This window comes from Miniopterus schreibersii (assembly GCF_964146895.1).
Source record: "Miniopterus schreibersii genome assembly, chromosome: 7".
In the NCBI taxonomy this organism is placed as follows: domain Eukaryota; kingdom Metazoa; phylum Chordata; class Mammalia; order Chiroptera; family Miniopteridae; genus Miniopterus; species Miniopterus schreibersii.
Window position 1 is genome coordinate 50,293,182 of NC_138108.1, and position 24,613 is coordinate 50,317,794.

At 39.9% G+C, this 24,613-nt stretch overlaps 1 protein-coding gene across 16 annotated transcripts in view; it reads left to right on the forward strand.

Annotated features, from left to right (window-relative positions):
- RBMS1 (RNA binding motif single stranded interacting protein 1) overlaps window positions 1-24,613 on the forward strand; it is a 202,990-nt gene that overhangs the window by 56,323 nt on the left and 122,054 nt on the right. The window contains exon 1 of one of the 16 annotated variants that reach the window (XM_081142092.1): window positions 20,091-20,497. The exons of 10 other annotated variants lie outside the window; for them this stretch is intronic. In XM_081142092.1, the coding sequence (XP_080998218.1) occupies window positions 20,429-20,497 (69 nt within the window). In that variant the 5' untranslated portion in view covers window positions 20,091-20,428. Of the gene's footprint in view, window positions 1-20,090; window positions 20,498-24,613 lie in introns of those variants that run through there. 5 more of the 16 variants (XM_081142103.1, XM_081142095.1, XM_081142098.1 and 2 more) reach the window with 5 other exon arrangements.

A 24,613-nucleotide genomic window follows, 5' to 3' on the forward strand; every position in this document is an offset into this window, starting at 1 on the left:
CTTTACATGGTAGTTGGCTGAGGCCTCTTAAGACCTAGACCAGCAAGTCACTCGGCAGTACTCTTGCATTTTTCTGGCCATCACATTCAGGGGTAGGAAAAATAGGTTTCAACTCTTGTCTGAGGAAGGCAGAGTGACACTGGGAAAGCATATGCAGAATGGGAGGGACTGTGACAGCATCTATGGAACATTGTACCACAGTTATTATTCAGTAAAGTTTGATGATTAAAGATTCCATTCTTGATGAATAAGCAATTAGAAGCCAATTCTTGACCTGCACTACTTCCAGAGATCATTTTAAGTTGTTTTTAGTATCAATGTGCTGTGCTTGATAACCATCAAATAGCTTCACTGTAGTTACTCTAGTTGAAGGGGGACTATATCTCTCAAAAATTTAATTCCTGATTCAAGTCTTATTGTTTAAAAAAAAAGGAAAAAAGGACTACAATCATACTTCTTATTGTTTCAGAAGTTATATTTTGAACTCCCTCTAGTGGCAAAAGATTTTCTTTTATTTTTTTTCGAAGAGCTTGCTTGAAATAATAAGATGGCTGACACATGTAACAACACGGTTTCAAAAATGACTTGCTCTTGCTGAGATGTGTGCTTTCTCCCGTGTGAGTTATGGTAGAATTCTCATCTCTAATGAGAACTATTCACCTTCCTAAGAAACACTCATCATATTGCACGAAGAAAAATAGACTTCCTATTAACTTTTAAAGTATAAAAACTGCTAACTGCTCCCATCAGTCAAGCCCTTAAGTAAAAATTATTATATTTGACAATTAAAATATCCTGATCTCTGGTCAAAAAGTAAATCAGTTTTTAATTTTTGTCCGAAGAATTCTTTTTTGAACAGAATGATGTATTTAATTGCAAAAATCTTTGGAAAGAGAGTAATTAATAGGCAGCTATTGAAATGTGAAGCTTAGACAGTACTGATAGTCAAAAAAAAGAGGCACCAAAGCATTATGCTGTCCTCTTAAAAAAAAGTTCACATTTGGCTTCCCGTGGCCAGTGGGGAAACAGTATTCATCACTGCTATCATCATCCTCTGGACAAAAGGAAGCACAGCGTCAGAGGCTGGGAATAGAAAAACAGCTACTATCGGCTTCGTAAATGCAGTTTTCCTACCTCCAGCCACCACCAAAGAGAGTAATTCTTATTAACTTACTTGGTTATCTATCCATTTACAGGCAGATATACCTCGATTCTTTAAAATAGGAAAGACATCAGAAAAAAACAGTCTTACAAAATGCTATTTTCTCAACACTTTGCTGAAGCCGATCCAAGTCCCTTGTACTGCGTTGTCTTGTCTGGCAGGCCGAGGCCCTCATCCCTCTCTTTTTTCAGACAGAGAGAATGGCCAGGGATAGTGGTAAGAATCCACAGATTTATTTATTTATTTTTTCCTTTTAAAACTCTGGAAAGCAGAACCTAGGATTAACAGAATAATTCCCACAGATTTTTTTTGTATTTGGGAGTAAGCTATGAGCTAGTAAGATTTCACGAAAACAGTTAAACTATCCAATGCAGAGTTCGACTTTGTTTCTTTCCAATACCTCTTTTCAGTCCGACACGTATAACCAAGTATGTGTCTCTTGTGGTCTCGATTACATCCGGTGTTTTTAGCTGGCAGCATTTCCTCTGCTGAGGCCCCACTTTATTTGCCAGGCTTTATTTCTGTGAATCTAAAGGTAGAAAAACAAATTGTATTAGAGAGTGAAATTTAGGAAAAAAATTAACTGTTACTGTATCACGGGTTTTTTGAAACAAAAAACCAAGGCATTTAAGTTTGTTATAAACAAACTGGTGATCTGGTTATTAAAATATAGAGGCTACAGAGTACATGGAAAGTCTTATAGCCATCTTTTAACCACGCCGCATGTTTTCTTTTGACTATTTCTAAAAACCTAATTTACCTGAGACCAGAGATTCCTCTCCTTTTTAGTTTCTTAGATTTAGAATAATGAAAGTGAATTTGCAATTCTTAAAATGGTGTTTTCTTTCATTTTTCAATCTAGTTCTCATAGAAATGTTTTTGGAACAGCGATCTGTGCTAACAGCTGTATTCAATCTTGACTAAAAGTCACTTCCTGAAGAGAATGAAATTCAACTTAACGTGTAAACTTGCCTGGCACGTAATTCTGTAGGGCGAGTGTACTATGTGATTATGAAACTGGACACAGGCACCCTGCTGAGGTGATTTCTTGTAAATAGTACCCAGTAGAAACCATTAATCAGTGTCAGTGTTTTTAACTGAAAATTTAATGATCTAAAACATTGCTTATTCATATACATAACTGTCTTAATTTTTAAGAATTTTACTCTTAGTTATTTTGAAAATATGATTCCCTTTGGAATTATACTTATATGAGATCTAATAGTAGTAGGTTTGTAGGTAATCTATAGTACATATATCTATATCTGTGTACACATACCTAAAGATAGATAGATCAATAGAGATATAAATAAACATCCATTTATATATATTTAGGCTTTTTAGAATTTTTAAATTGTTATTCTTGTGTTTCAGGCAAATTTATTTTTGATTCAGTTTTATTAATTTATTCATTTATTGTAGTGAGCCTACAATAGAATTGTTCCTGGCCTCATAAGATAGTTGATTTTATATATATATATATATATATATATATATATATATACACACACACACACACACACACACACACACACACACACATATATGAGGTACAGTTTTAGCTATTTAACATCTGTTTTCAAAATATTTTTTAGGTAGGTATTACTGACTTTTACTCTTTTAAAGATTGTAATTCCTTATTTTAAAGAAAGAAAATGTATCAGTATAACTTGGATATTGTTAAATCTTCATGGAATCATGCTTTAGATGGAAAAGTTCTTTAGTGAATCATTTTTTTCATTTTAATGGATCACTCTTTTGTTGTGTAAACAATGAATGCAGAGTTTTCAATCAAGGGTATAAAATTGAAAGAGAAAGTCTAACACATTAATTAGAATTAATAAACATACATAAAAATCCCAACCTACTCAGTTTGTAGGAACCAAAACCATTTTCAGCTTTACTTTGGTAACAGAATGGGAGGCAGGCTGATTTTCATTCCTTCACCAAATCACTAAGTTGCCTTGAAGTCCTTTGTTCATAATGTCTTCGTGCATTATTTTTCTCGGGACGTGCTCCCCTCCCTCTAGTGAGATACTAATTAAAGAGAAGCCACTGTGACCCTAGGTCTTTTAGAAGTGACCGGGAATGAGGCAGTGGCACAAATCTGGACAGGAAGTGCTTATTCCTAAAATATAACACAACACTTGAGACCGTCTTACCAAAAATCTGTTTGTTTCTAATAGCAAAAAAGTGCCTCTTTTGATTTAAAACATGTACACTTAAAACCATAACAGAATCCCTAAGACTTAAACAATGCATCATATATTCACTTTTTAGAAGAATTTGCAACAAGTAACATTGTCTAATGTATCAAATGATAGTTTATTTTGGAGTCATTGAAATATTTAAACATTAAAGACATTTTCAGTTTGATGGAGAGTCTAATTTGTAAGTGGGTTTGTTTGTTTTGTGTGGGGAGGAAGCCTATAGCTTGTCACTCCTTTTAAAGAATTTTAGACAGCTCAGCTTGTATATGAGAAGCGTGGTTTTTTTGGACATCAGGTAACACTTTAATTGGAATGATAAGAAAGATGAATGTAGTACCTGCTGATCACATACGTGCAATTAGGGCAATTTTGTTCATGATAAGAGATTTGAAAGAAATAATTTAGTAACTTGTCTTAAATAAGCAGGTGGTGCTGCCTGATATCAAATTATTTCCCTCTTGCAATGACTTGCTGTTGCCAAGTGTTAACTTTCAGGACTAGTTTCTTATACAACTGTGTTAGTATTTGTTTAGCAAGATGCTTTTGATTGCAAGTAATAGAGACACACTACTCTTTGTGTTAAGTCATGGGAGTGGGATTGTTCTAAGAATATATAAGGGCATCAGAAACTCAGTTATGAGACCAGGCCTCAAGGGAACCCGGGAAAACTGCCTTTCCAGGCCTCAGGATGGGGAGGAACCATAGTGGCCACGGGTCTCGTGGAGACTAACTGGATGATTGTTCTTAGTTCAAGGCACAAATTCAAGATTTGGAATTTGGAATTTTAGCTCTTGAACTTCCACCATTTCTCTCACCCAGTTGCTTTTTTTTAAGGAGATTTCTTTGTCTGGCTACTTTGCTTCTTGCAATCTACTGGCATCTCATCCCTCCACTCCTGTGAGTCTCATAGTTGTTGAAAATCCCTGCCCTGTGAGTCACTATTACAAGTGATGACTTTTCTTTCATTGTTTCTGTTCCCTCCCATCTCCCGCTTAGTCATAGGTCTTCAGCGACCTCATGGCCTCCCTGCACAGCACCCAGCAGTTTGACTATAGTATGCTCCTTGTAAATGTTGGTTGATTGAATAGACGAGGAACATTGTTAGGGAATCAAAAAAGAAAAAGTTATTTTCTCTTTCAGTCAAACTTTAAAAGAGCTAATAAAATATAAAATAACTAAAAGGCAGCTAGAAAAGATATTTTGAAAATTTTAAGAGACCTGATCATCTCTTTTTGTGTTAAGAGGAATTCACTGGTAGTAGCAGTAAGAAATTATTTGTTTGTATAGGCACTGAAGTGTAATGTTTAAAACTGAGAGTCCAGACTTTCCATTAAAAGATAGCAGTGCCTTTAAATCCTTCGACTTCATCCTGCTCCATTTACTCAGCTATATGTATTATTAGGGATGAAGATAATCTAACTTCAGGTGCCAAGAAGTAGAGTAGTCATTTTGTTGACCATATTGCACCCAGGAACCAAGATGCAGATCTCTAATATGGGTTTGAAGACTACTCTTCTTTTTTACTTTGCTTATCAGATCTTAATTACATGTCTGTGAATAGATTATCAATTTCTGATTACCTTAAGGCAACCGTCCCTTCCATGTTCATTTTTAAAATCCCCTACCTTACTATAGCTGCTCATGTTTAGCTTTTGGTTGCTCAGGGTATAAAAATAAACACCAGAAAAGATTTTTCAATTCTTCATTCCTTTCTTAGCTTTTTGTTTTTTTAATGTAAAAGAGATGTTTTGAAGTTCATTTTGTAAAGTCTTTGCTAGATTCTGCCATGTCTATAATAGCTTGTGAGTAGATGGTAGACATAATTAGACTCAAATGTAATTATTTCTTTCTTTTAAAAATTTTTCAACTAAAAATTGAAGAAGAACCTGAGGAGCAGTTTAAAATTCAGTTGCAGAGCTTACCTTCTTAGAGCATGAAGGTCCAATATTCATTTCCCTCTTAAAGCACGAATGTCCCCAGTTAATGGGGCTTTTATTTCCCCTGCACTTTGGAAATAATCAGCATTCCCACATGCATTAGAGAGTATTTTCCCTCATTAGAGAAAAAGTGCTTCTCAGATTCTGAATACTCTCTGTGTGAAAACAAAACAAAATAGATAGTAAAAGTGCTACATGCGCATGAGGATAATTTTCTCTCCAGTTTTATGAAAATTGAACATTTTTTTCTTGGACTCCTAAGTCAATAAATTTAAAATAACTTTTGCTTATAGAATTGCAACTGTGTGCCAGCCAGTGAGCTAGACCTCTAGATCTTAATGGCTTAGATTCCAGTGAAATGCACTGATAAATGTAACCAAAGTACACTACGAGTTGCCATAGTAGGCAGCAAATAGATTTCATTGGTGGCATCAGAGAGAGAGAGAGGGAGAGGGAGAGGGAGAGGGAGAGGGTGAGAGACAGGGAGAGAGAGAGAAAGCAGTGAATGTTGACCAAGGGAAATAAAGACTCAAGGAAGTTTGAACTGTGAGTCTGGATCCCTACAGAGAAGAACCAAGATTGGCTCTCTAGATGTGGGCCTTTTTGTTTAGGGTGATTATTGACATGCTAGTCGTGGGTGAATTCATATATGGAAAATAATCTAGAGCTGGGGGCAAAGAGGGCAAAGGAGGGCAACCAAAATAGTAGACACCTGGAACCCCATGAAGGTGACTTACAGAACTAAGTCATGTTGGATGGAAACCAAGAGGCAGTTGTGGGTGAGTGGTAGGGGCAGAAGCCAGATTAGAGTGGTCTGAACTGGAAGGGGAGTGAAGACCTACACACTTCCACTGATAAATGGTCTTTTCAGAAGTCTGGCAATGAAAGAAAGAAGGAATAAAAGTGCTTAAGAAGCAAAGAAGCATTTCCTTCTTTGAAGATAGAGAAGACTTCAGCAAGTTGCTTTAGAGGGAAAAAAGTCATTGCATCTGTTGTTCTAATTTCTGAAAGGAAAATATATTAATGCATTACTTTTATAGTAGAAAAATGTTAAGTAGCCAAGAAGAAGTGAAGGCAGGAAGGAAAGAAGGAAGAAAGGAAAAGGAACGGGGTGGGGTGGGGGGGAAGAAGAAGGAAGGAAGGAAGGAAGGAAGGAAGGAAGGAAGGAAGGAAGGAAGGAAGGAAGGAAGGAAGGAAGGAAGGAAGGGGGAGGGAGGGAGGGAGGGAGGGAGGGAGGGAGGGAGGGAGGGAGGGAGGGAGGGAGGGAGGGAGGGAGGGCGAATACAGAAATTGGGTTGGAAAGACAGGTGAAGGTGACAGGAGAGTAAGTAAACCAACATCTTGAAAAGAACTGGGAACATTCCTACTACTAGGTAGTAGATGGCCAAGGAAAATACGCGCGTGCACACACACACATGCACACACACACACACATATTTGAGTTTTCATGCAAATTCAAATGATGTCTGCCTGAATATTTGACAGTGAAGAGTGAGATTGAGAGTTTGAGGGGGAAATAAAAGGTTTGGACTTAATTCTGTGTGGGATGGGGTAGGGAGCCACTTGGAAATGAGTAAAATGAGTGCTAGGCTTAAGTGAATTTTTTGGGAAGCCAACAAGTATTGTTATGATTTGCAGTTATCAGCAACTCAGGAGGAAGCATAGAAAAACTGATGGTCAGAAGTGCTCCTCTGAAAGAATGCAAAGACTGTGGGTACTAGAAATAACAAAGCAGTGTAGCCTGATTTGGGGATTTAAATTGGTCGGAAGGAAGTGAAAGGAGGGACGGTTGTGTTGGTGACGATGGTGCCCTGCTAGACAGAGGAGTGGGGGAACAAGGACACTGAGGGGAAGCTTGAACTTCCACACTTGCACCGGGAAGAAGAATGGTGGTGTTGAAGGTTAATGAGACAACGCCTGTAAAGTACTCATAATACCTGGCACAGATTACACACTCGTACTGTTATATAATACTATTATTTTTATTAATAAGAGTGCAGAAGAGATGGAGATGGGAATTTCAGACATGATGACATGCAGTGATGTTAGTCATTGAAGCAAAGCAGAAATGCAGGTTTTCTTGAAGTGAAGTTTAAGGACCTGTGAGGTTCGGGCTTTAGATGAAATGACATCACCTAGGCAAGCTCTTAGCCATGTGCTAAATTATCGGAAGGTAAGTACATTTATGCTGAAAGTAAGTAAGTGATGGTAACTAATCTTTATAATTTAAGAAACTGAAGTGTCTTATTTGCTTCTCCCAAAAACTCTGTAAGGAAGGTATTGTCTTTTTCCAATTTACAGTTAAACAGATGTAGATGAAGATTGGTAAGCTGGCAGGTGGTAGAATTGTGTTTCGAACAAGGCAGATTTTATTGAAAGCCGATGCCGGTCCACTACTCCAGGCTGTAAATGCCATGGCAACCTGTAGGTCATAGAGGAAAGTGGAGTCCGTTTCCAGGCCTGTGCAGATGCCTCTTGGTTTGGGAAGACAGAAGAATCAACACTGGCGTCAAGGGAAGTTGTGTCGTCAGGGAACATTAATTTGAAGCTGCTTTAATCATTCTAAAATACATTTTGGTACCATCTTGGATTTTAATAAATACATGCTCACCTTGGAGAAAACATTTAATCATTTCCAAGCCCTCTTAAGTCAAGAGACTGTGATTTGTATGTACCTTATAGCAAGGTTCTTTTTCTTTTTAATAGGAAAGCAGTATATATCTGTAACATATGTGTTTTATGTAAATGAGAGAGGGAGAAAGAGAGAGAGAGAGATGACGAACACACCCAGCTAAGTGCAGGAGCGCTGAGGTTAAATACTTATCTTTTCTGGGTTCCTGTAACCGTGGTTCTTTCTCTATTAACAGTGTTTTTCAGATAAGGATGGGAGTGTGTGTCAGAATCATGTGAAGTCAGACTCAGTGACTGATGGGAATATATAGTATTCTTCAGGTGTACCTGGAGTAGAGCCTGAGGACCAGTGATTTATGGTGAAGCCAGGTCACTGAGTACTTGCCTTTGGATACAGTAAGCAGTGGAGAGCACATGGTAAATCTTGGCCATGGTTTTATCAGTAAAGGAGTTCATAAAGTAAAGAAACTAAATTGACCTACAGTGTTTAGAAAATAGAGTGAGAGGTCTCAGAAAACAGATGAGAGTAGGAAAAACTCACAAGGGGTGGACCATGAGCTGTGATTTCAACAGAGTCAACACAGAGAGGGGTTAATGTGGTTTGGCTGATGGAAAAAACAGCGACTGTTTCCTGGCAAAATTCAGAGTCAGAAAAGAGTGAGTTCATGGGCAGCCAAAACACAAATCGTAGCTGGAAGAGAAGTAAAGGGGGAAAGGAGTTAGAAAGTAGAGTGCTTTTCAAGTGATGCTCAGAAATTTGCATTTGATGTGGGAGTTTTAGGAAGCAGGGTGATAACAGAGAGGTCATAAAATATTATTTTGGAAGCAGTGTACATAACAATTTGGAATAAATCAGGACCAGTCAGAGAAAGAAATAGAAGAGGTTCCAGTAGTCCTACCTTGAGGAAACTATAGATAAAAGATAAAGAAAAAGAATAGAGTCCGTAAAAACCATAGAGATGCTGCTAATTTAGAACATGCATTTTCATTGCCGAGTGTAAAAATTGGCTGAATTCTATCTGCTTAATCACTTGAATTTGTAGCGTTTTCTAGCAGAGTTACTGTTAACCTTTGTACTGTCCAGACCATAGTCTCATATCTCAGCTTTTTAATTTTTTTTATAATTTTAGATTCATGTTTAAAAGAAAACTTTTATAATCAGCTATGTTGTCACTTTGTAGGTTTTGGAGCACCAAGAATCAATTTGCTTTGGTTTGGGGGATCCTCTGAAAATCAACCTCACAAGTCTTTTAAGTAGCTGGTATCATCTAAAACTATGTTCATTGTGGAAACTTTCAAATGTATACTAAAATAGAAAAAATAGCTTTAACGATTATCAACAATTTGCCCATTCTTATTTACTGATAGAATTTTTTTTAAATGTTATGTGATAGAATGAAATAAACGACACGATTTTTAATCACAAGCATTTGTACACCTACTTAAAAATTTTTGGTAAGCATCAAAAACATAAATCATGGATTTTTTTTAAATAAAGGGGTAAGACAGATACAGAAACAAGGAAAAAACAGTTCCTCCAGAGATTTGCAATATCTTATAGCCTGATAGACGTAACAATATCCATGGTAAATAGCTTAAATGAATCCTGAGACTTCTTAAAAGAGCCCCTAAAATAGAATATATTTTTAAAACACTCAGGAGCTCATGAACTGCAGAACCTGGAATGATATTCTTTAATACTGAAGAAGTTTGGTTAATAAATTGTAATTTGTCATCGAATTAACATCTCAGAATAAAAAAATTTGTTTTACTTTTATGAAATATGTTTGAATAGGACTTGCACGCATTTAGATGTTCATTCATTCATCATACATTCAATTGAACCAATATTTGGATGCCTAATGTGTGCCTGAGTTGGGACTTGGGTTGTGTGAATGGTTTGATGTGTTAATAATTCCAAAAAAATAATTTTCCATGTGAAATCAATTACATTTTTTTATAACAAAGAAAAACATTACAGATAAATGAAATTCATATATAATCTCCAAGCTTCAGTTTCACCAACCTATAGTCAGTTAATAAATAGACCAGTTTGCTTCACGTTTCCATATCAGCTTCATCTTCACCCCAGCGGTGAGATGACTAAAAGGGAAGTTACATAAAGAAGAAGGAAGAAATGAAAGGGAACTAGTCATTCCTGAACAAATGCAAAATGTCAGATACTAACATCTAATAGTCACTGCTTCAGGTGCAAACCATTTACATCGTTTTCTACAACTGGGTCATCTCACCTGCTAAGTTATTGCTTTTGATTCACTTTGTAGTTTCATATCAAGTTTAAGGATTGTGATGACCATTTTAGATATATGTCTATTTATCTGACATAGCTGATCGACGTAAAAGTTACTTTTCCTGTCTGAAGCCCTAGGAAGACAGAACTGGTGTTACAGGCCCTGCCAAAATATGGTAGGTAATCTGTGAGACTCGTAGGCTGGAATTGGTGCTATGTGCCAGAGCAACAATGGTGACCGATCTTTGGAGTGTGTGTGTGTCCATGTGCATGTGCATGCATGTGTGTGACTAAAACTTGCTAAAGAATTAACAGTCTAGGACGAATGTTATCAAGTTATGCTTGCAACTGACAGCTTTAAAGCACCAGTAGTAAGAAGTGTGGAGTGGAGAAGTTTGATAAATACCTACAGATTTACAGTCTTCTCTCTTTAGCCTTTCTTATTATGTGAATGCATTGTATGTCTAAAACACTGGGTGTAACTTGATGTAATTGTGTGAGGGAGGGATGGATGCAAGGGAAGGAGACAGCCCAGCTGGTTCCTTTGTGAAGGATGCCTTTGTGAGATGAGGGTAGTTTCTCATTCTAACTCGCAGACTGTGCCCACTAGCTGTAAGACACTGTCAGATCTCCTGGGAAAATTGAGCGTGTGAGGCATTTACTTGTAACCTCTTAGTAGCTCTTTGTTCTTCAGAAGGTTAAAAATTAGTGCTTGAGCCTGGCTGTGTGTGGCTCAGCGGTTGAGCATTGACCTAGAATCCAGGAGATCGCGGTTCGATTCCCAGTCAGGGCACATGCCCGGGTTGTGGGCTCGATCCCCAGTCGGGGGTCAGCAGGAGGCAGCCGATCAATGACTCTCTCATCATTGATGTTTCTATCTCTCTCTCCCCTCTCCCTTCCTCTCTCTTAAATCAGTAAAGATATTAAAAAAAATAAAATTAGTGCTTGAAAAAATATATTTCTCGAGCGGAGGCTGTGAATAAGAACACGAGGGTGCGTCTGCATGCATGTTTCATGCCCCTGTGTGCCATACTGCGCAAATTCCAAGACTTAACTTTCTCACATTTCAACATCTCTGAGATCAGGATGCATCTTATAATTTATGATGCCTTATAATTACTGTTGTCCATTTTTTCAAATGTTAACATCTCAGTAATTGTCAAGTATTTGTAATCAGTAGTATCTTAGATTGCATGGCATACAGTTCATAGCCAAATATTTATAGGGGACTGATTTCAGAAAGATGAATAGCACAATTCCCTTTTCCCCCAAAAAGTGAAGCAAGATTTATTCTGACAGTAGTAGTTGAGGTCAAGAGAAACCATTTGGTCCTGGAATCCCATTTCCTTAATAAGTCACATACAGATACGAAGTGCAACATTTATTACAACCCCTCTTATGATCCCAAGTGAAATAAAGATTGGGATGCGAATTCACCAGGTTTAATATAATCTGTAAAGTATAGTCTTTAAAATTTGATCACTCCATAGCTTATGTTCAGCTCTTTCTAGCTTCAGATAATCATCATTTTGAAAAGAGGGTGAAAATAATCATTTTTGCCATTTGTGTTAGTGTTTATATTAAAGCTAGCTTCCTTCATCCATTCATGGCTCCAACAAAATTGTGTAGAACAGTAGGTTAAATAACTCATTAGAGATTTGCAGACTGCTTAAGTAATCTTTATAAGCTTGTTAAGCCTCAAAATAAAGACTCCACCCTTATTTATATGGGTGGGGCAGTATAGAAGTACTATACAATTACAGAAGGCACGGACTGTGGTCCTGGAGTGGGACTGTGATGGGTAGGTTCAGGTTTGGAGGCCATTTAACAAAGAACTTTCTAGGGATATGGCTAAATATGGATAGGTGGGATGAATTTAGAGATAGTGGTGTTCATTCCATTATTGTAATATTGACCTAGGACAAGTTGTTTAACCTACCTGAGGCTATCTCACCTGCCCTGCTTCATTCTCTGAGACTTGAATGAGGTAATGTATAATAAAAGCATTTTGTAAATGATAACATTTTATACATTCATTCTGCTTCTATGTGTTAATATATATATATACACATATAAAATATTTAAAACTATATATATTTTAAATAGGTCATATCTATTTTTTTTTTTTTTTTCTGAAAAAATGGCTTCAGAAGTTATCTACTTCTTCCTCTTGGCACCTTCTCCAACTTTAAACAGTTTAGCAGGATTTTAATGCTTAATAATCCTTTGGTTGAAATATCATCACACTTGTGACTGAGGGGAGGGGAGGGTGGTTTGGGGAGGATCTGTGTAGTATGTTGTCAGCATTCAGGGAGTGTTCTTTATAGTTTGGAATTAGGAACTGCTGATGTCATGATCAGTCATATTGTCATGACAACATCAGAATTTCCTCATTTGCCTTCTCTTCGCTTGGGGAGTATCAGTTTGCCTCAGGTCTGTCATCAGTTGGCCCCATGTGTTAAGTGTATTAAATAGCCCAGAACTAGTCATTCTTAAAGACACTTAGGGTGGGGAATTTGTGTAAGCTCCTTATGTAGCCCATTTCAGAACTCTTAACTAGATATTCTATTGTTGAAAAGTTTGCCTTCATACATATTCACCTGAATAGAAATTCATTTCTAATTCTGCATTTTCTTGATTGAACCTTTATATTTATAGTTCAGTTGAGAATGAAAAGCTTTTAAGCACCTGCACTTACAGGATGTCATTAATTATTCTACTATCCTCCTCTTTAGGCGAAATGGACCTAATTTAATGGTAAGCGTGGCAACTGAAGAGAAAGGGAACTATCCCCCCCCCCCCCCCCCCGCCGTGTTTTGAATGCTTTATCTTGTGCTATGGATCCCAGGTTTTGGACATTGCTTCTGTCCCCCAGACATTTAGGAATGTCTTATGATAACCCTTTGTCATTCTTAGCTTTTATGAGGGTCTTGTTTGTCTCGGTTACTCACCCTGTACTGTCAGAGTTGTCATTCGAACAGTTATTTTTACTCATGGAAAGGAGGTGGTGATTATAGGTTTGAATTTTGCTTTTTATGTTTAGAAATTTTTACTTTGGCTCTCGTTTTCTACAAATTCCATTGATTTCTTAAGTACTTTCTTTCTCTTCCCAGGTCATATAGCAAGAGGTGGATGTGATTAGCTGTTTCCATAGCACATCAGCCCCAACCTTGCTCATCTCAGTTTTATCCCTTGCCCAGTTTGCTCACATCCAGTAGATGATTACGTTACTCCCAACTCTTTAGGTAAGCTGCAATTTCAAAAAATCACCTAGTAATATATTTTTTAAAATGCTGTAAGTTTTACTATAATTCATGAAAAATTTATTGAATTATCCTTATGTATTCTGAAAGTAAGCACTAATTTTCTTATAAGCTTGCTACAGGAATGGAGCAGCTCCGATACCAGATTTGCAGTCAAAGAATGTGGAGGATTGAGACATCCATCCCTAGTTGACTCTCCTTTATTTTGTTATAGAATTTCATACAAATTCTATATCAATTTGATTCAGATACTATATTGAATTTGATACAGATACAAATTCAATGTAGTACAAACCAAAACAAAACAAAAATCTTGACTTTTTAATTCATATAGCTTCTCCCCCTATCCTTTTTGATTTTTGGAGAGAATAAAAACCCCATGTACCTATTTTTATACAAACACAGGAAAGGAAATTGAACTTGTAGAGAACTCTTCTGCCAGGAATTTAAGTGAGCATTGACTTTTATTAAGTATTCTGTAGGAGCAGAATTTATGAAGAGATTATATCCAAAAATTTTGAGTGTAAATTATTTGTTTCAAATTTGGAGGATGTTTTGCCATAGAGAGAAATGTCCCAAATGGTGATTAGGATTTTTATTGACCTATAAGCATCTGTGAATTAAATAATGAAGCTGATTGCTAATATGGTCTCCCATTATTTTTTGAGGGAAAATATGTTCATAATTCCAGTTCAGGATTCAGGAAACATCTTTCACTTATCACTCTCCTGGTTTCTGCCCCTCTCCCAACTCCATCCCACCAATGATCCCAGAAAATAAAACTGGTTGTAAGAGAGCGGTTACACTTTAACAACTATTAGTTAAATGAAATTAGGAAGTAATTTGGGCCAGAATATATATCTGGACTATATATACATTCTAATATTGGAGAATTTGCCTTCACATTCAGCCGAATGGAAATTCTGTGCAATTCCGAATCCTTGCCTAAGGTCACATAGATTATAATTGTTGAAGCCAAGATGCACGCCCAGGGTTGGGCTCTTAGGTTTTCCCTTATGGGATTTGGACTCAGTCTATGGGTGATAGTAATAATAGCTATCATTAATATTATTAGAGACAGGGAACTTTGGAGTTACAGAAACCTGAGTTCAAATCTCAGCCTCATTATGTATTGAATTTTTGTGGCCCTGGGAAAGTTACTTAAACCTCTGAGTCTCTGTTTTCTCTTCAGCAAAATGGGATAACCATTCTTCTCGTGTGTGTGTGTGTGTGTGTGTGTGTGTGTGTGTGTGAGAGAGAGAGAGAGAGAGAGAGAGAGAGAGAGAGAGAGAGGAAGAGGGAGAGAGGAAGAGGGAGAGATGCTGAGAAAGTGCCTGGAATATAGTAGCTACTCAGTAAATAGCTATTATGTATTAGTTCATGCAGAGAAGCACAGTAGGATAAAGCCCATTTCTTTTTTTTTTCTTTTTTTTGTTTTGTTCATAAGGATAGATTTAGGAATTACCAGAATATTGCTTCTGGTAAAAGTCATCAGTATATGTCTATGTTTATGTTTTCTATATACCTTCTAGGATTATAGCTACAGAGCTATAGTTTTATTATAGTGGTTTCATTTTACATGTGTCTAGGGAGCCTTTGAGTCTAGAATAAGAATCATAAATTTTTTAAAAAGAAAATAGTAAATAACAGAAACTATTTCTGCTACTTTAGAAATAGGGTACTTTATCAACTCTATTTTGTACCAGGAAAGAACAGAACTTTAAAGAATCTGCTGACCTCATATTCTCTCTCTTTTACTTTCTCTCTCTCTCTCTTTCTGTTTTGCTGGGAGCCAGAGGCTTTGTGACAATAGAGACTCTAAATGTAAATAATTTTTTAGTGTGAACTGCTTCCATTGACCTATTTGAAATAATGGCAGATAAATTTTCCTCTTAATTCCTTTCTGTTTTTAATGTGACCCAAATGAAAAGGGTGCCTGAAGTGTAGTAGCAGTGACAGAAGGATAGAGCCCGCTATACAGGTCTGTTCTTTTTTTTATAGAAGTGTTCTGTTCTTATTTCATTGGGCATCTTCTCTGCCTCTATTATGTTTTTTCCTCTTTCCAAACTTAGCTTTCCCATCATACTTTCTTTGTAATTTCATTCAAAGGCTTCTCTCTTCTACGGGGCACAGTAAAGTGTGTGTTGGAATGGGGGGGTTGCCTTTAGCCTTGGGACTTCTCACCATCTGCACCATTCTGGGAGCACATCTATTAGCCATGATTTCAGTAGCGGTCGCCCCAAATCTACAAATCTCATCCTCTCTCACCCCGGCCCTCTATCTCAAGTTCTGTTTTTCTGGGTATCTGCACAGTGCTTCTTTCTGAATGTCCCTCAAACAAAACATTTATACAGCTGAGCTTCCCACGCCCATGTTACATATCCTGTATTGATCTCTCCCTCCTGTGGACTCCTGTAGCACATAATTGTCTAGACCACTTGGCTGGCACTTATCACTTAATGCCTCACATTATTAGTGCACAGCTACTCGGGTGCTGTAGGGGTTACAAGTACTCACCTGGGAATTAGAGCATTATTTATAAGGCTTTTTGGAGACACAGCATTATAGAGTTGAAGGAGCACAGGACAGACAGTCTTTTAACCCTAGCTAGGTCTCGATTTTAACACTTGCTACGTACTAGCTCTGTGGGTAGGTCAGTCCGTCAGTCTTACTTAACTTTTTCCCCTCTCTTCTGTAAATGGAGACTAATACCCTTCCAACCTTACAGGGTGGTTGTGAAAATGAAATGAGATATGAAATATAAATGAAAGTCTCATTTTCAAATCGTTTCTATGGGACAAATGTCTTCTACAGTCAGATTCTCACATTCCAGTTATACAAATGCTTATAAGTCTCAGGTCTCATCTCTACAAGTTTGCAGGCTTTTGCAGGTACTGATGGCTCCAGCCTTATTGCCCTCTTTCGTCTACTCCTCCTGCCTTACAGAGTGTGCCCATTCATACGGATAGGGCCCTAGTCCAACACATAACTTCATTAAAGGAAATGAGACAAAAACACATAGGGGAGAAAAACTAGTGCACCTAGGCTATTGAAACAGTCAGTTTATCAGACCCCCTTTTTTTTTTTTGTAACGTCTTAAAGTTCAGTCTGTGGTATAACAGCCTTAGAAAACATATTCATTTAGCCACCCTGCAGTTATCGGAAAGATGGCCTCCCCTTACCTAAATTTGCTCTCTTTACTTCTTGTCAGTTCCAGCTACACCCTTACTTCTGCTCTTTGATGGCCAGCCAGACTTACTAAGCATCAGTTATTTACACAGTACACCCACTTAAATCTACAAACCACCACTGTAAAACCTGGAAAAACAATAATAACAGCTGCCAGTTATTGAGTTTAGCACTTTTGTTGGTGTATTGTATATACATTTAAGACAATCTGTGAGGAGTCTGGGACTCAGAGAGGTTAACTAACTTGCCCAAAGCCATGTGGCTAGTAAGTGGGACGTTGAAATAATGGAACTAGATCTCTTTGGCTGTTTTAATTTTGTTCCTTGGATTGCAAAGTCCAGATTTGCTTAAGTTATCTGAAGAAGGGGGTAGGGGGTTAACTATACACATGGAGGGGCTGTTGTAAGTCTCAAGGGCTAAAGCAGCTCCAGGGACTCTGGCTCCCTCCATCATCTAATGGCCAAGAGCTCACCCACTCCTGGCATCTATTTTACTCTCTGCTTGCTGCCAGTCAGCTTCCTGTTTACTCATAGTTTCTGCTTCCTCATAACCTTGGCTTGCATATGGTTTTGGCTTTTTGTGACCTCAGCTCTACCCCCAGCACGCTTGCTGTTTCTTCTGCCCCTTTCCTAACTGGTTCAGCTCTTGGAGTTTTCTGAATCAAATTCCCAGGGTGAGAATCTGATTGGCTCTGCTTATTTTTTCAGTCCCAGGCATGTCATAGGTCACTGGCTCATCTGTGGATCGGCTGCCCTTGGGTCAGATTCCCACAACTTTACCCATCAGCTCAGTTGGGGGAGGAGGGTGATGTAGAACTGCACAGCAGCAAAGTCTCAGTTTCCCCTCCAGGAGGATGAGTGTGTACAGGACAGGCTCCAAAGCCCTTGCTCTTAACATAACTTGCAGTTTCTCTAGAATGTTTCCTTACTTTGTCTGTCTTAAAACCCATTTGTTTCAAAGATCAGTAAACCTTTCCAGATGAATCTCACTAGGATCTATCCCTGAAATTACTTACAACTAAGCACTTGTGGATACCTGTAATTGATTATATAGACACACGTGGTTTCATAGTTCTGTTTTTCTCTTAATGTTGGAATTATTTGAGCTTTTGTGGCTTCATTACATTTTATAGTCTTTGCACATGGAAAATCTATCTTCTCCTTTCTTTATAATGCTTTACTTAGTTAAGAGTGTAGCACCTACCTAAGTCTGGAGCTTTTGAACCCTGGCTAGTAGACATTGTTTTTTTAAATATATGCTTGTCTGCTCTCCTGTTATGTCATTCACCATTATAGAACACTACATTTTGTTGATAGGTACCTTTTTTAATCTTAAAAATAGAGTCTTTTAAATATTCTTTTAGTATTCTTACTATATTTTATTATCTAGTATTATAATTCTTTTCATATTCTAATTGAAAGTTTATTATCACTTGAAATCTTGTCTTACCTTGTAAAGCTATTGGAGAGTATCAAGTCAAGTCTTAGCAGTGGAGAATAGCACAATATCCAAAGCATGACAGTGGAGCACAGCCATAGAAAAATGTAACCTACACTGTTCTTTTGTGGTTTGGGTTGTGGTTTCCTAAGAGACCAGTCATGACAACTGAGGTTGTACGTAGAATTTTCCCCAAAGATAACAGGTCTGAACTATCGGGATCTTGGATATTAAGTTCTAAGGAAAAGGCACCTATGAGTTCAACAGTTCTACTCAAAACCTTATATTTTATACTCGTGGTTGATAACTTTCTATAAAGGGTCTTAGTGAGAGGACAAGCAGAGGGGCAGCCAAAACAATTGTAAATGTGTGGAGTAGCAGGAAATAGTTCTAGCATATATATACTGAATGTTAGCTGTGCTGTGTTTATTAAATCACCTTAAAGGATTGATCCATTTCTGTGAATTTTAGCAAGTTCTTACTTGACCATTGCATGTCTAGTACTGTCCCCAAAATAAGTTTGTGGCGTTTACTGTGCCCAAAATAAGTTTGTGGGGGTTTTTTGTTTGTTTTTGTGCTGCTTTCTTTTTTATGAAAAGAATTAGGAATATATGCATACTTTGTGTATATGGTTGTTTTTGATTAGGTGAGACTTGTCAGTTCTTAATACTTTTGCAGAATATTTGGAGCACCTGGGAGTGTGGAGGTGGCTCACTAAGTTAGGGTGGATATTTGTCAGTTTCTTGCTCCTGGACAAATCCTTGAAGGGCCACATCTTTGCTAGAAGACTCAATTTCCATAGGGACACTATGTTTTCCTCCTGGCAGCCAGAAGTTGAGTTGCTTTCCCTTCTCAGTCAAGTTAGGATTTTTCATTATCAGGGCAGATGGCCCTTTCCAGGAAGGTGTTAGAGGCCAGGTTCCAAGGAAGAACTTTGTGAAACTTACCATGGTGATATTACCCTGTAATACTACAGTTGAACGGGCCAAATTGGAAATGTCAAGCCTGTCTTAGTGGCCTATCCAGAGAAGGCGGACTATGCTTGTGGGACTTGCTGTAGAGGCCTCTGCACTGCACAGTTCTAGGCTTGACACACTAATGCACAGGTGATCCAGAAAAGTGGCATGTTGAGCCACCTGAGATAATTGCAACTGGGAAACAATGGAAACTACCTCCTGCCTTTGTCCCCCCCCCCCCCTTTTTTTTTCTTCCCTGTTTCTGTGTCCTTTCAATAGAACACATTTGTGTCGCATCTAATAATTAACACATAGAAGGATTACACCGTTCCAGTCTTCTGGAAGGCTTAGCACACCGATGGCCTTAAATGACGTTCATCTTTGATACTGTCATTTTGAAGGTAAACTTGCAAACTCCCGCATAGGAACGAAGTACGGAACTTTACTGTGCGTATTTGCGGCGAGGGCGTGGGGAGTAGAGAGCTGTTTTTGCTGTTAAAATTTTAGCGTGTGAACTGGGGGGAAGGGGGTTGCAGAGATTTGACGGAGGGTTGGTTTGTTCCTTGAAGCGGGAGTGACTGCCCACACCTTTTCCGGGCGAGTGGAGGGTGGGGGGATAGTTTGGAAGGATGAACGAAAACAGAGGCGACCTGGGACCAGTTCGCTTCCAACCCAGGTGTCAGGGTGACTCCCCGAAGCGATGCCCTTAAAAGGGGCTTCGAGCAGGGGTGCAGAGCTGCCTCGGGTGCTCAGGCGAAGAGACGAAGTGGGGGAAAAAGGAAAGGGGGATGGCTACTCCAAGGAATGTGCGGCATGCGGGGAGCCAGACCCAACCATTGCACCAGAGCGGGGGCGCCGGCGGCTCCCCGGGCCGCGCGGCCCCGGCCCCGGCCCCTGGAGCCCGAGGAAGCGCGCGGGGGGCCGGCGGGCCGGCCAGGCTGCGGGCGCGGCGCCCGGCGGGAGGGCGGGGAGGCGCGGGTGGGCCTGGGCGCGGCGCAGGGCGGTGCGCGGCCGCCTCCCCGCCCCCGGCCGGCGCGCTCTCTGGGCGGTGGTTGAGGCCACGGTAGGTGGGGACGCGGCGGCGCTGCTCCTCCGCTGCCGCCCGGGAGAGTCCCCGGCGCCGCCAGCTCCGCGCGCGAACTCCCGTTCATGGCCCCCAGGGCGGCGGCCGCCCCAGCTGTCCCAGGCGCTGCCCCCGCCGCCGCCGCGCCGCACTTTTAGGCGAGTCCGGAGGTGAGAGCGGAGGAGCGCGCTCGGAGCTGCAGCCCCCGCCGGCCGCCGCCGCGCGGCGAGAGGGAGTTCCCGGAGCGGCGCGGTCCCGGCCCCCGCCCTGCGCCCTCCCCCGCCCGGCGAGGCTGCCCGGCGCCCGCGCCCGCGCCCGCGCCCGCCGCGATGATCTTCCCCAGCAGCAGCGGCAACCCCGGGGGCAGCAGCAGCTGCCGGACGCCCTATCGCAAGCAGGTGAGGCGGCGGCGGGGATGCGGCGCCGAGGCCGGCGGCCCCGCGTTCCGAAGGGGGCAGCGCCCCGCGGGACGCCGCTCTCCCCCCGAGGCGCCGGGCTGGCCGGTGACCTTGTTGCCCGCGGGGCCGGCTCGGGCCGGTGACCTTCGTCGGGGAGATGCCCTCGCCCCTCGGGCCGGGCCGGGCCGGGCCGGGGGAGCGCGGAGGAAGGGGAAGGGCGGAGAGCGGCGGGGGCTTCGCCCGGTTCCGCAACAAGTTTGGGTTTTTTTCTGAAACCTTTGTGTGTGGAGCTGTACCGTAATAAGTCGTGCCGTGGATTCGCAACAATCTTCACTTGAAACCTCAAAGAAGCTGTCTGATTCGTAGGAAACCCGGAAGACGCGTGTGTGAGAGTGTGTGTGTGCGTGTGTGTGTGTGACTGTGAGTGTGAGTGTGTGAGTGTGTGCGCGCGCCCCCTCCCCTGTATATTTAAAAAAGAAACAGGAACTTCTCCTGTCACTCTCTCAAGGTTTTCAGTTTTCAGAAACACAGGGAAATCCAGTGACATCCTAGTTGCAGAGATACTTGGAGAAGCCTGAGTCATACACTTGCCTTTTCTTATTTTAATACCTTTTCATACATTTTTTAGCAGATTGAACTCCAAAGGCACTTGAGCGGTTGGATCAGAATCCCCTGCCAGGAAAAGGAATGGAGCTAGGATCTTACAGTTACGGCCTTTTATTTTGTTTTTCATCTTTGTTTTTAAAAAGAAGGGCACTGGAGCCATGTTGCGATATATCTCACAGAGCCTTTCGAGCAGCAGCAATAACAAAACCGAGCTTTAAATTATGTAAAAAATGTGCAGGTCCGTTTAGAAAAGGTTAGGCTGATTTAGAGGTCAGTGGCAAGATGCTTGTTGAGGGGGAAAAAACACGATTGCAGATATTTTTCTTCCATAATAAATCTCTTGTCTACATTCTTAGCCACTGAGACAAATCAATTAAGTTATTATCCCAATAATGATACAAGCGAACTGTATCTTTCCGTGCAGACCATGGCTCTGTTAAGATCCTGACAGATGACAGTGATGCCTGGTGGCTTTTCTGAAGACATTTCAGGGTTATTGATTATGTTTAGACCTTTTTGTTCTGAAAGTCTTTTTTTTTTTTTTTTTGGGGGGGGGAGGGGCTATGTTCTAGCATAAGTATATCTGAAAGTAGGGCTAATTTTGTCAAAAAGTATTGTTTTCTGTTCTTCGGTTCTTGTTTTTTCCCTTAAAAAGGCAGTAAGTGCACCCTGGTGTCTGTGCCTCTGCTGTCCAAGTCAGTGGAACTTTTACTGGCTTAAGAAAAGCCCTCTCTTTTAATTAAAAAAAAAATTTAAAAATCTACATTTATGTCCTGGCTGAAGTATATACTAAAATTGTCAAGATTCAGAAACAGGAACCTCCAAACTTCATGTGGCCTCATTTAAAATAAATGCCCTCGGGTCCAGCACACTCACATCAACTTCATAAGTGGAGCCAATTTACAATAAATATTCTTACCCTGAACCCGCCTCTCTTACCCACTTTGCTCTACCTGAAAAGACGGCTAATTATGTAAAGGCCTGTGTATTCATTTATTTGTTGTCAAAACCCGGCAGGGTGTTGGCTCTGAAATGGGGAAAAAAGCTCTGAGGGCGAGGCCTTTTGCTGTGAGGGGCTGGAGGTTTTGTGTGTGGAGGGGGAATGCCTGCTGGTCTGGAGCACGCTGATAAGATGCTCTTCTTTTCACTGGGCTCTCCTTAGATTCAGAGACTAAAAGGGCTGACTGAATCAGAAAAACAAACAGACTTTCTTTTTCTATAGGCAAAGAAAGAAATGAATGTGTAGGCATTATACAGACACAAGACCCCGGGTACCAGTGGTATTTGAGTCAAAGGTTTCTTTTGTTAGTATTTAGCCATTCACTGGGAAAGCACACTTCCAGCTCGGGGACCTGGTTACCAGGAGTGACTTTGTGATCTCATCCCGGCTTAGTCTAAACGGGAAGTCTAATTAATGCCTTTTAAAAGGTTTTGTGATGTTCAGCTTGCATCTTTCAATTCAAGTTTATTTGTTCATTTTGATGGAAGAATAGGTAATTTTTAGGTGTATAATGCAGTTTAGTTTTAATCTAGAATTATATAATCAGCTGTTAGAGCTGATTACGGATAATTTGCCTGAGGGGGGAAAATTGAATGTGAGGAATACTTAAAAATTACCTTTGGAAAAATGTAATGAATCAGAATCACACTTGTATTATATATATACACACACACACACACACATATGTATGTGTATATATATATATATATATATATATATATATGAATGATAGTAGTAGCTAACCATCATTGAGCACTTTCCTTTCTGCCTGCTGGTGACTGTGCTAAGTGCTTTTGGTGGATTAACTCATTTAGTCACCTTGACAGTTCCAGGAGGCAGGTAATAATAATATTTCCCTTTTACAGTTAAGAAAACTGAGGCAGGTAATAATCATATCTTCACTTTACAGTTTAGAAAACTCTGAGGCATTAATTAAGTAGCTTGCTAGATCTGTACAATCCAAAGTATAGAGCCAGGATTTGGAGCCAGGCAGTAAAGCTCTTAAAACCACTGCACTGTCAGTGCCTGATTACAGGCACACCTCAATAGAAACCCACGCAGAGCCCATCTGCAGCACTGTCCATCGCCCTTTTAAGTCTCAGAAGTCCAGTGAAGGGATTCCTTCCACCTTGTTTGGCAGGGGTGGAGTCTGTGAGGTTGGAGGTGAAGAATGAGGTAAATAAATGATGACATGGATGGTGGCTTTGTGATATTTGGAAGCAGCATTGAAGTCAGAATATTGCGCTCCTGAATGATTGTACAATTTCTTCTTAAAACTTTACATTTCCCTTGTATAGGAGTCAACCGGTTTCAGTTAAAGCAGGAGTGGGTGACGCTTGTCCCCTTCCTGCTCCAGGTAGTATATTGAGGGCATCCAGGAGCACTGATCTCTGGCCTCATCAAGGATAAACAGGATTTTCCTGCATCGCAGGCTTCAGAGCACGTTAGAAATACACCTGGTTGTCTCAGGTCAAAGAGAGTGAGAGGCTTTCTAGTGGAGAGAGTACCCAGTAAGTATCTAGACAAAGATTGTTGGTTCAGGTCTTAGTGGAGAAATGTCCTATTATTATTGACTTTCAGATATATAACATTCCTTAAGCAAATTCAGTCTGATTATATGAAACAGCACCCCCACAGCCCAAACAAAAACTATTTACGAGGACTTTCATAATTGTGAAAATATTTTAGTGTGTTTCGAAAGAAAAAGTGTCTTATGCTGAAAGCCTTTAAATATAGAAAATGAATTTCCATTAAAATTATTTTATTAGCTACTTCTCTCTTGATGTTTCCTTACTTGCATCTTAAAACTGCTTGCTTGAGGTAGTTGACTCAGTTGTGTCATTTACTTTGGTTTTTACAAATCATGGTACACAGCTTTGGGCAGTGGCACTATCGTAGCCAATGGGGTTTACCCTAGGGGCGATTTTATTGCTAATTGAGACAAATCATGGCGGGTAGCAAGCCCTTTTTTGCTAAGTAATGTTTCTAGTGGTTTACCATGGTGTTTAGGGGTAGGAGAGTGAATGCAAAAATTTTCATGGATGTGTATATATTTCTTGTTCTTTACAAATGATCTTGCCAACTAATAGCTATACTTGTTAAATGCTGATAACTGTTGATGAGTATTTATCTCCCCAGTTTAAGTAGATTTACGTAGTTTCCTTCTTTCTTGAAGATTAACTGGGTGTAGCTGCACGTGAAGAATTCAAGTGATTCAGTTCAGAGGATGACACAAAGCTGTTGATTAATCCTCTGCAAGCATTTTCTGCTCACTGCGCTTTATGTGTAGTAGATGGAGTTTTGTTAAAGTTTGGAGATTAAAGTTGTGCATAGAAATATTTAAATGAACACTGTCTTGAGCTAGTCCCAATTTTTTGTTTTTTAAAAGAGGGTAAACATACGCAAGCCACAGAGTTGGAGGTTTAGTAGAAATTAGCAGAACATTGGATTGGTATGGGTGACTAAGGTCTTGTCCTGTTTCTGTATTAGGCTATCTCGAAGTGTCCGTG